The sequence below is a fragment of the Cucumis melo genome, chromosome 3, assembly GCF_025177605.1.
Source record: "Cucumis melo cultivar AY chromosome 3, USDA_Cmelo_AY_1.0, whole genome shotgun sequence".
NCBI lineage: Eukaryota > Viridiplantae > Streptophyta > Magnoliopsida > Cucurbitales > Cucurbitaceae > Cucumis > Cucumis melo.
This window is the reverse complement of record NC_066859.1, coordinates 28,404,773-28,417,648: the sequence shown is the minus strand read 5'-3', so window position 1 is coordinate 28,417,648 and position 12,876 is coordinate 28,404,773. Positions and strand designations below refer to the sequence as shown.

The window sequence follows — 12,876 nt, the reverse complement described above, 5'->3', positions numbered from 1 at the left end:
ACTTCCAATTTTATTGTTTTTTAAGTTTGGAAGGATTTTATATATTTAATATTTTTGTATAGAATTAATTGATATATCCTAAAATCTTATATTGGGTTTTTAATTAACACAATAATCTAAGATTGGGGAATCTCAACTTGATCCCTACTTCAACTAGAGGGAAGGTAATAGCCAAAAAGCTGACTTTGTTCTAAAATTTTCACTTTTAATTTATTTGGACAACAAAATCTGGTAATCTATCCCAAATATACACTTTAAATTTTACAATTACGTATACCTTATGAAACTCAAAATTGTTTGGTTTTTAATTGAAAAAAACCAAATTGATTGCTACCTGAAAAATATAACCAATTAACTATCCATCAAATCAAACACAAACTATTTGGTATTCAAATTTATATATATATATATATATATATATATATATATATATATAAAGAAATCTTTTAAATTGAATCTAAGAACTTATAATAATTTTAAAAATTTTCTCAAACTTATATAATCACTCTAATTTTAATAATTTATGGGGGCTTAATTTCTAATTTTAAAAACTTGAGGATATAATGGTAAATATAACAATAGTTTAGGGTGTTTTATGCAAGATGATTTAAAAGGAAAATAGAGATAGGAAATCAATAAATAGTCCTTGGCATTGAATGATGTTTTCCACATTTTACTCTCTCTTTGAGTCATTCAGCCTCAAAAACAAACACAGACTTTTTCCCTCCGGCGAAAAAAATGGACAAAGAACAGCAACAACATCAACAAAACACCTCCGCCGTGAAACGAACACTTCTCATTTTCAATTGCTTTTTATTGGCAGTCGGTAACTGCGGCGGTCCTCTTGTTATGCGTTTGTATTTTGTCCACGGCGGAAACCGTGTTTGGCTTTCCAGCTTTCTAGAAACCGGCGGATGGCCTATTATTTTCATCCCTCTTCTAATTAGCTACATCCGTCGCCGCCGTCTCGCCGCCTTGGACCCATCGGGATCTGCCGACTCCTCCCAGATCATCTTCATGAAACCACGGCTATTCTTAGCCTCCGCGGTCATCGGCATCCTCACCGGCTTCGACGATTACTTGTACGCTTACGGCGTGGCTCGACTACCGGTTTCCACGTCGGCTTTAATCATCGCCTGCCAACTGGCTTTCACCGCGGGATTCGCGTTCTTGTTGGTCAAACAGAAATTCACATCCTATTCTATAAACGCAGTCGTTTTGCTTACTATTGGAGGGGCAGTTTTGGCGTTACACACAAGTGGTGACCGTCCTGCCGGAGAATCCAATAAAGATTACATCGCTGGGTTTTTAATGACGGTTGCCGCCGCGGTTGTGTACGGATTCATTCTGCCGCTTGTTGAATTAACATACAAAAAAGCCCGACAACAAATCACTTACACTTTAGTCTTAGAGTATCAGTTAATCATGTCTTTGTTCGCCACGATTGTATGCGTCATTGGCATGTTAATCAACAACGATTTTCAGGTAATTGGAAAAAAAAAAAAAAAAAAAAAACAGACCCGTTTGATAAAGATTTTGTTTTTAGTTGATTTAATTAGTTTTCTTTTTCTGATCTACACAGGTAATCCCAAGGGAGGCAGAAACATTTGGATTGGGAAAGTTCAGATACTATTTAGTATTAGTATTAAGCGCCATACTTTGGCAAGGTTTCTTTTTAGGAGCTATTGGAGTTATCTTTAGCTCATCGTCTCTATTTTCAGGAATAGTAATTGCCGTTCTCTTGCCGGTGACCGAAATTCTTGCCGTTATCATTTTCAATGAGAAATTTCAAGCAGAAAAGGCTGTTTCTTTGGCACTAAACCTTTGGGGATTTGTGTCTTATTTTTACGGTGAAATTAAGAACAATAAAAAGAAGAAGCTAGAGCTCCAAAGATACGAAGAAACAGCGAGTACTCAAATTACAAATGTCTAATTAAATTAAACAACCTTTTGTTTTTATTTATTGATTTTAAATTTAAGATTGTTGTTGTATCGAGAGATCATGATGAGTAATATGGTGTAAGTTTGTGTATGATATTGTGTTTAAGGGAGTGGATGCATATGGTGTGTGTCAAGGATTTTGATATAGGTGGGTGGATATAAAAGTTATTTTGGAAACATCTATTCCTTTTTTTTTTTTGTTTTTTTTTTAATTATTAATTGTAAGAAAAGGTTTTAGAGGAATAATATATTTAAATAGCAAAGGGAGCTAAAGGGTAAATTTATTATTTAATTTATTCCGCTTTTAATACACCTAACTATCTATCTTTTTGATATTTTAGTAGTTTTCTTTTATCAACTTTTTAACTTTTGATGTTCTACAGGTTCAATTATGGAATGTTCCATCTTGTTGTAAAAAATATCTAACAATTTTCAATGCATGGAAATTCGCAATTCATTGTATATATACATATTAATAATGTTTAAAGCAACAACAGCATTAATCCTCAACAAATAAACAAATTGTTAAGATTGAAAAATAAAAAGTAGTTTTGTTTTGTTTTCAATTTTATAAATTAAAACGTGTTATTTTTCTTGTTACTTTTAAATTTTTTAAAATTTCAATATTGTAAAACTTAAAATGAAATGTTGCGATTTTTATCTTCTTACAGATTCAAAATTTTGTTATAAAAGTATACCAAATTGAATTTAAAAACAAAGAGTTTAAATTCTTGAGAATAATTATTTTGTACATTAATTTGACTAGAATCTACGTAAAACTTAGTGAATGTATTTATATAGTTTTTTCAAAATTGGTAGTGGATAAGCTAAACAAATGGCGGAAAAGGAAGAAAAGGTGAAATATTTATAATGTTTAACATGAATAATAAGTTATTAAGAAGGGATTTTTGTGATAATTAAATAGAAAAGAAAATTGAGGTGAAGCCATTGGGAACAAAAAATGTGGATCTGTAACTCAAAAAATATATATAAAATAGAAGTTTGTTTCGTGGTTGTGTGGTTTTGGAAGTTTGTGGAGCACAGCATGCACAAAAGTGAGTGAACGTAGGCCATATGCCATCTTTTGGTTTCATTCTCTTTTATATCATAATACATATATATATATATATATATATATATATATGAGCTTTGCATCTTCAATGGCATTCTTCTGTTTATATATGTTTGTGTAAGTCCAACGTCATGCTTTCCTCATCTTTTTATATCTTTGCATCTCTCATCTAACCACACAATTAGCTTTTCACTATCTGTTTTTTATTTTCTTAAAAGAAATATTACAAATATTTTATTGGTAGTTTTAGATTAAAAAAATACTCATAAATTGTAAATTGTGTTTAGATAAGCAAATTTTTGCTCAGGTGGGAGATTATTGGACGAAAAATTAATAAAAAAAATATATTTTATTCTCCAAAGCATTTTTACCTTAATTTTTTTTTTTAATATAGAGGCTCCTTCATATACTCTTTGTTTGGTCAATGAGTTTAGGCTCTTAGAACACTTAAGTTTTGGAAAGAGAGAAGATAGGCAAATGAGGATATGCCTACATCTCCACACTCCACACGCGCACCATCGGGTGTGGCGAGGAGAGGAGAGATAAGATAATATATACTTTCTTTTAATTTTCTAACGTTTTAAAGAATTGAATTTTGTTATTACGTTATTTACGTTTCATTATAATTAATTTATGACCGTTCATAATTAAGTGAATAACGTTTTCTTAATAAATTTAACCATTGGTCGATCCTTCTCGTGCTATATATACATCCCTCGGTGTACGTCTCAAAACACAAAACAAAAAACAATCTTCTCACAATTCTCACTCTGTTAAAGTTTCTCGAGCTGTGACTATCTGAGTGGTTTGATTCCAATTGGTTTTTGTGCAAAACAGATTGACAAAAAAAGTTGTTTTATCATGGGGATGAAAAGACATTATTTTGTTTGCACAATTCAGAGCATAGCCACGAAACGTCTTAAAAAGAGCGTGTTCCGCGACACAACCATCTACTAATCTAGTTTTGTTTTGCAGTTTTTGTTCCTTTATCAATTTGTTCTGTTGTCGTTCAGTTGTTGTCTCGTTTTCTTTTTTAACTAATATTTGCCAGATCTAGACGAATTTTGCGTTGAAGACCGAAGTGCAACAATATGTTTTTATATATGCGTTTAGTGTTAGATTCAAACATTGGATTCTAATTTTAAAATATATTTAAATATATTTCATATTATATATTTATAAATCACAAAATTACTCAAACTTATACACTAAAATTTAGGTAACAATAAATTATTATTAATTTATTTGTAAATATATAACTTATGTTTAGAAAATTGGTTAATAATTGCAAAATTAATAATAAATTGATTATGAAACGAGAAATCCAATAATTAAAATGAAGTCAGTAGCAAAAACTTAATAAATGATTAAAAAAATTGAAATGTAATGTGAACAAATTGAAAGTTTAGAGGCGATATGTTGATAAGTGGAAATTGATTGGTCGTTTTATAGAAATAATTAATCCCTAAAGTAACAACAACCACTTGTAACCCTTTTTAACCTAACAACGCACTTATATTATATAGTTCATTATTAATCTATATTAATTATCCTTACCTCTCCGTTATCACCGCCGTTTATCTCATCTCCTTCACCAAACTTCTCTACTCTCCATCCTAATCTCAACATACCTCAACTTTTAACTTATTTATGGCTCCATAATAATATCTATGTTGGTCTCTAAAGAAAATGTAAACTTTAGAGATTAAAAGAACCCATTAAAAAAAAAAAAAAAAAGTAAATGAAGAGAAATTTTTTTTTTTAAAAAAAAACCACTTCTTCCAACTTTTAGTTGGTTTGCCAAATTTTTCTCCATAAATTTACTTATTTTATATTTGTCTTTTTGCTTGATTATTTCATATTATCATGATGATGGACCTGACCTTTTTCTTCCACTTTTAGTCTCATCAATCTATTTAATGATAATAAAGTTAATTTTTAGTCTATTTTTAATGTAAATCTCACTTTCATGCTTGTTTTTTCTATTGAAGGAAGGCGTTTATAATTAAATACAAATTAGATAGCTACTTTAAATTAAAGAATTAAAAAGATATATTAACAATTTAAAATCTAATAAGAAACTTTGTATCGAACTTATATTGATTTCCTATCAAACACATAAAGACTATGAAAAGAAAATCTCTATTCGATATTAATTTTATTTCTTTTTCTTTTTTTTTTTTGCATTTAAAAGTTTTGTTTATTTTCTCACAAATAAATACCCCATCTTTTGGAAATATTTGATTTCAAACTTATAGTACAACAATAAACCTATTGATTTATTTTCTAAAAAACAATCAACTTATTATATATAAAATTAGAATTTGGGTCAAAGTGAAATAAGGAATCATCATCTTTTCCTCTATTAAACACAAAATTAAAAATTTATAAATTTATTTGATAATAATATAAAAGAATTGCATGCAAGAAGATTGATTCAAGTCAAAGCCTTATTTTGGAAGGGGTCGGATAGCACTAATATCATATACTGTGGTTGAAGAGATCATGTTTTAAAACTTTTTGTCATCTCTTATTTTTGAGTTTATGTTGGGCCCAGGCCCATGCCCAATCTAAGCACGAAGATATATCAAGATATTAAGTATATATTATTGGGCCCCAAGCCCAATCTAAGCTTGAACCCAGATTTTACCCATCAAAATATTTTGTTAGTTAAATATTGTATTGTCATGAGAGAATCATAAAACATTCCATGCACATTTATATATGAATATTCTTTGACATTCTTTTGTTATAAAAAACATTAAAAAAAAATAAATAAAACTATTTACAAAAAATATAATAAAAATTTTAAATAATTTAGGGAGAGAGTTGGATAGAATTTTGTTTTTTTAAATAATAATAAAAAAAAAAAGATGGTTATTTAAATTGGATGTCTCTCGTAGACTGAGGAAGCTGCTGGACAGAACTAAAGTAAAGCACTTTATTTAGCCTTTTTATTTTTTCTCTTTTCTTAATTTGAATGATTTCTTACTATTGCAAACACACGTGAATGGGGACACAATGTTCTTTCACTTTTGAAGTTTGAACCACTCAATATATTGTTATTATTTTTGTATTTTCCTATTCAATCTTAATTTTTATATTTATTATTCACATTAGCTTTACTACACCAATATGCATGTGTCTTCATTACCTATTTAATATTTTATCTACAATAATACTCTCTGATCTTTTCTATTTTCCTTCCAAAATCCTTCTTTCAACATTAACATATTTATACCATGTTTTAAATTAACCTAATTATAATATATAAACAATATTTATCATTAATAAACTTCTATCGGTCATTTAGTCTATAGTCGATAGAAATATATAAATTTTGTTAATAATGAAGATATTCTTTCGAGGGAGGATATGAATTTTGTTGACCAATAAAATAGGGAGTAAGTGACGAGGGTTTTATGAAATGTAGTCTTAAGTATATGTTAATAAACCAAGAATGTAATGATTTATCAACTTTAGGTTAGCAAATTGTAGCCTTTGGATATATTAGTGGGAAAGGACCTGATTGAGAATTGACTAAAGGAATTGAGACCATTTTGTATGATTAGCAATTTGCCCAATTTTGTCCATTTTTTTACAACAAATTAAAATAATTATACGTGTATCAATTTTAGCATCAAAGATCATATTCTTTTTTTTTATGCTTCTTTCTTTCTAAGGAAGAATTCATTTTCAACTTCACAATCAATTTTGTTTCAAACTTGCATTGTTAGTGTAACATTAAATGATATTGAACCATTTATTGTGTGTGTGTTTTTTTCAATTATATTTCTTATTTTGTATAATACAAAAATGAAATTAAAAGAATATAAAAATTTGAGTTTTCTATCTATCTTTTTTTTTTTTGGTAAAATATAATTAAAGTAAAGTAATTATGGAGTTTTTTTTGCTAAGCTGCTTTTATTAATGTTGCATGTTGTGATCACTTTCAATTTTCAATGTATAGATAATAATTAAGAACCACATAATTTATTTTTATTCATTGTGCCAATCTTAACATTGAATATTCTTCATCTAATATTTTAACTCGATTGTTTTGAATTGTTTATAAATCCCTATAAAAATATCACATAATTAATAGTTTAACTTATATTAATTTAAAATGTTATACTTAAGGATACAACATTTAATTTTAAGTCATTTTAACTACTAAAATAAATGAAAATGCATATTATGAAACAAGTACTTGATGCAATATTAAAGATGGTGAATAAATCTGAATTTCTAGATTCATTATGAACTTTGAGTGTCCAAGTGATTCTTAAAGATCCAATTAATGCAATTCACCAATTAAAGATCAAAAGTTTAACTTAAAACTAACTTATTATATGCTTCAACTAATGAAGGTCAATTATTTACTTATCAACACATTTCTTTTCTAATATTTGGATAAACACCTTGAAAAGTATAGTGTGACAAATCCCAAAACCAACCAGGGAAAAAGACATTAGGAAGAAAAATAAAAGTGATGTTCACATTTCATCTTCAAAACAAATTATTATTCTCTTTGGTCCCACATACACTATTAAAAGTTTATTCATATACTTCATAGATTGAACAAAAAAACAAAATTAAGATCAAACATAGTTTCCCATCACATTTTTAGTTACATAGTTTTTTTTTTCTCTCTTTCTTTCTACGTTGATGTGAAATTTTTTTTAGTGAGATTGACATTTAAATCATCTACAACATATTACTAAGTGTAACAAAAAAAAAAATGTAAAAAAACTAATACATATATTACAATGGAATCCATATAAAGTACTTTTCCAATTTCTTAGTTTTGTAGTGATATTTTCTTAAAAAACACAATCATAAATATAAATTGTCACCTTATAATTCAATTGCACTGTGGAGCCAAAGTTTTTGCTTTTGTTTTCGTGTTCATAATTTATGTAATAGATAAATATGATAATCATAGTTTTTAAGCCTAAGTTTTGATGTGGCGAAGCAACTAATACTTGAAATCGAATTCAGCCACATTTTTCTTCTGTGACTTTGAGTTTGTATTAATTTAAACCTTAAACTAGTAATTATACTAATTTAAACTACCAACTTAAAAAATTATATCGATTTTAACCTCAAATTAATAATCGTATTAATCTAGACTTATTAGCGTCTCAGTTCTGATCCTAAATTTGATCGATTGACTGTGAAATACAAGTTAAATTTCAAAATTTATGAGTATAAATGGATATTTAACCAAAAAAAAATAAGAGGTCGGTACCATGGGAAGTAGGTTAGGGTAGTAATGGATATCTTAAATAGAGTGCCTGCCGTGTGTCGTTTGTGTACTACAATTAACAATTATGATGGTTATTTTATTTTCTCATACTTTCTTCATGGGACTTTTAGCCCAATACTTTCCATATTTTTTGACCAAAGAAACTTCCCCATTTTAAAATTAAATTATAATATCCTTTTCATCAAAATATATATATATATATATATAAAAGAGTTATATTTTAATATTAGTTTTGAAATATTATATTAGAATGTCCTCTTATTCTTACGACTAATAGATTATGAGTTCAAATTTTACAATGTATTTATTATATAGTGTCTCCGTTGTATAAAATTTTAACAGTATGATTATTTATATATATATATATATATATATATATATATATACACATAGTGAGGAACTGTTTGTTTGCAGTGAGAGGTATAAGAGATTCAAAGTAAAAAGAAAAAGTAGAAATGATTATGTAACCCCAAAAAAGAAAAGAAGAAATATTTACATTATTGTGAAGAAGATAAATGGATGACATTTATAAAAAAAAGAAAAAGCATAGAATAGATTAGTATGGATCCAACGGTGTAAAATGATAGAAAAGAATGAAATCGAAATTTGTCTTGTTAGGAAGGATCAGTCTCTTTCAAACTTTACCACTATTTTAACTTGATTCAAAACCTTGACTCTCCAATTCTAAAATTACTCAACTCAACAATGACTTTCCATTATATTATGTCGGCTCTTTTAATAGCAACCTACATTAATAATTTGGAATTCTACTAATAATAATGAATAATTAATGATCATCTGAATCAAAATATATATATATATATATGTGTGTGTGTGTGTGTGTATTAATTACCAAATGATAGGTGATAAAATAAGTAAATAAAGATTAACACAAAGACAAATATATAGCACATGTTAAAGATATGCATGTGTATATGTGTGTGTGTGAACTTGAAATGTCCCAATAATTGAAGTCCCCACTCATTTCCCTCTCCCACCTCAATTTTTGTTCATAAATATCGCCTTCTTCTTCCCAAATCCTTCACCCAAATTCCCCAGAAAATTAGAAAGAAGAAAAAAAAATGTATTCCCAATCATCCCCAACAAAAGACGATCAACCACCAACAAATGGAACAAAAAGCCGGAATCCCACCATGCAAAAAGTCCTCCTCGCCTTCAATTCCATCTTGATGTCCGTCGGCAACTGCGGCGGTCCTCTGATTCTCCGTCTCTACTTCATCCACGGCGGTAACCGCGTGTGGCTCTCCAGTTGGCTGTTCTCCGGCGGTTGGCCCATCATCCTCATTCCTTTAGCCATAAGTTACATCCATCGCCGCCGCACAGCCACCGCCGGAAGTAAAACGAAGTTGATTTTCATGAGGGAGCCGCTTTTGTTGTTTGGTTCGGCCGTAATCGGGGCTCTCACGGGACTAGACAACTACCTCTTCGCTTACGGAATGGCAAGGCTGCCTGTATCGACATCGTCGCTGATAATCGCGTCGCAGTTGGCGTTCACGGCGGGGTTTGCGTATTTGTTGGTGAAACAAAAGTTCACGAGCTACACAGTAAATTCGGTGGTGTTGTTAACGATGGGAGGGGCAATATTAGCATTGCACTCTAGTGGAGATCGGCCGGCGGGAGAATCGAATGGAGAGTACATAGCAGGGTTTTTGATGACGTTGGGGGCGGCGGTGTTGTATGGATTGATATTGCCGTTGATTGAATTGATGTATAAGAAAACCAAACAGAGTCTAACATATACATTGATATTGGAAATTCAGTTGGTGATGGCTATATCCGGAACTGTTCTTTGCACCATTGGAATGTTAATCAACAATGATTTTCAGGTTACAATCTCTATCTCATTTTCTTCCATTTTCTCCTTCATTCATTAATGATTGCATTAATTAAGTTTACTCTAATCAATAGAAGACAAAAAAGGACAGTGTTAGTCAAACTCAAAAGTATATTTTACAAAGAAGGGGGGGGGGGGGGGGGGGGGAGGAAAAGCAATTATATTACCCATCAAATGGGGTAAAGTTAAGTTGTATGATATATATATATATATATGATCAGTTGAAATTAGGTTTAGAAAGTTGATGGATTTTAGTTAGAATCTGTTTTGAATCTTCAACCCTAACTGTATGTATCTTATCTTTTTAAAAGTTAGAAGATTTCATGTGCATTAGTTAATATTAATTGTCATGTTGGGTCCTACTCTTGGTTATTATAATTATTTGTTTGGCACAAACTTGTAGTGTCCCAAAATCATATCTCACCTCATAATTTACATACCTCATTTTCCTTACACGTTTCTATTCTTTATTGGAACTTGTCTTTAACTAGTCGGTGTCAAGGCTTTACCTAGCTATAGGGAATCCAACCAAATCTCAATCCATTTGACTTGTGTTATTAATGTTTTTTTCCATAAGAAACTTGAAATCAACATCCATCAGTAGATTAAGCAACCACTTACTACTCACCTTGACTTAAAAAGAAGAAAAAAATACATCCCTATAGAAATATATTATATATATATATTTTTTTTTTGTTCTTAAACTTTAGATCTAATTTTATTTAGTTTCTAAAGTTTAAAAGTTTACCCATTAAAGAATTAATTTTAGTCGTTGATATTTATTGATTAATTTAAAATAATTTTAATGATAATGAAAATACAATTAAACTTAATTAATTGTAACTTTTTTGATTAAAATCCAAAATAGGAGTGTAAATTGAGAGATGAACTCAAAACCCAATTAAAGATGAAATAAGTGAAGTAATGTTGGTAATGGTTATAAACTTACAGGATATGTGAATGAGTTATGTGTTTATTGCGAAAGGAAACTAATTATAATATAATGAAAATTGAAACAGGCAATACCAAGAGAAGGAAGAGAATTTGGACTTGGAAATACAAAATACTACGTTGTATTAGTTATGAGTTGCGTAATATGGCAATGTTTCTTCATCGGAGCAGTTGGAGTCATCTTTTACTCATCCTCTTTATTTTCCGGCATAGTAATTGCACTCTTATTGCCGGCGGTCGAAATTCTGGCCGTCATATTTTTCCGGGAGAAATTTCAAGCAGAAAAAGGAGTTTCTTTGGCTCTCAACCTATGGGGATTTGTGTCTTATTTTTACGGAGAATATAAGCAAACCAAGAAGGTGAAATCAATAGAGCTTCAAAAAGCTGAATTAGGAACAACAACACCCCCTCCCAATCAAAATGTTTGATTATTTCTTTTCTCTTTCCCATATTGTATCCCCCAACCATCTATCTCTATATATTCTACTTTGATATTAAGAACAAGGAACAACAAAAAAAAAAAATTTAAAATTTGTCACATATCAAATTACGATTAATTAAACATGTATTGTACGTATCTATTTACATCCCTTAGTTTAGGTCATTCTAGTGCTACCTTTATGTCGATGTCACATATTAGTAGTTATTATTACACTAAACTGCAAACAAAGTATCTTTTTTCTTGTTTTTGCTTTTCTTTTTTTATTAGAGCACGCGGATGGATGTGGACTTGCAATCATACTAAATTCACTAACCACACAACCAACCATCATTTATAGGGTTCCAAAATTTCCTTTCATAATTTAATTATTATATACGTGATTCGATTTTTCAAAAGAAAAAAAATTGTTAATGGTTGAAAATATTTCAAAGTATAAATCTATAAACTAATAAAAGTGTATTGGTGTGGTTGCTTCGAATACCTTCAATAATATCTTCTTTCTGGTTAATATCAACTTTTGGTTTGAATTGATGATTTATGATTATGTTGTGTTCCAATAAGAAGTTACGTTAGGAATTGAGTATTTAATCTTTTAGTTTATAATAATAGATGAATAATTATGCATGTAGATTTGCATAACTCGCTCAATGATACTACTGAACTATTAATTGTTACATGACAAAATTTTATCGAAACTTATAATAATGTAACTAAGTGTGGGCTACATAAAATAGATAATATTATAATTTTGACTTTTATTAACATTTCAAAAGTATTTTAAAAAAAATACAAAAAGTGATTTGGCACCAATTTTATATTTTAAAGTAGGGTTTCCTTTTTTTTTTTTTTTCTTTTTTTTTTTTTTTTTTGAGATCTTTTACCTCTTTAAAAGGGTTTTATATTAAACCAGAAATAAGATTTTATACGTTTTCTTCTTTACAAAAAGGGCAAATATACTTTTGGTATTTGAGGTTTGAGGTTTTATATTTTTGGTCCCTAAAATTTTAAAATGAACATTATAGTCTCCAAGGTTTGTGAAATAATTCTAAATGACTCATAAAGTTAGTTGATGTAACCATCAAATAGGATTAGTTTGGCAAAGATATATTATTTTAATATTATTTTCTTATCATGTGGCATTCCTTCCCTCTTCCCCTCCTTCAATCTTTCATCGCGGTTTTTTTTTTTTTTTTTTGTTAATTTATGGAATTAACAAGAACAATTTCTAAGTTCCCCTAACTCTCCATTCCACTCATCATCCCCACAAATCTCTAGCCAATCTTGTGAGCGAGAATTTCGAGCATAGAATTGGTTTACAAAATCTAAACTATTCTTTAATTTTTCAA

At 29.2% G+C, this 12,876-nt stretch overlaps 2 protein-coding genes across 2 annotated transcripts; both read left to right on the top strand.

Annotated features, from left to right (window-relative positions):
* Positions 1-633: 633 nt before the first annotated feature.
* LOC103488091 (purine permease 3-like) lies at positions 634-2,118 on the top strand. The gene is made up of 2 exons (XM_008446653.3): positions 634-1,485; positions 1,583-2,118. The coding sequence occupies exons 1-2, from the start codon at positions 739-741 to the stop codon at positions 1,931-1,933; spliced, it is 1,098 nt and encodes a 365-aa protein (XP_008444875.1). The 5' UTR covers positions 634-738; the 3' UTR covers positions 1,934-2,118.
* Positions 2,119-9,151: 7,033 nt separating this feature from the next.
* Positions 9,152-11,665, top strand: LOC103488092 (purine permease 3-like). The gene is made up of 2 exons (XM_008446654.2): positions 9,152-10,129; positions 11,157-11,665. Exons 1-2 carry the CDS (start codon positions 9,365-9,367, stop codon positions 11,514-11,516), a joined length of 1,125 nt encoding a protein of 374 aa, XP_008444876.2. The 5' UTR covers positions 9,152-9,364; the 3' UTR covers positions 11,517-11,665.
* Positions 11,666-12,876: the final 1,211 nt, after the last annotated feature.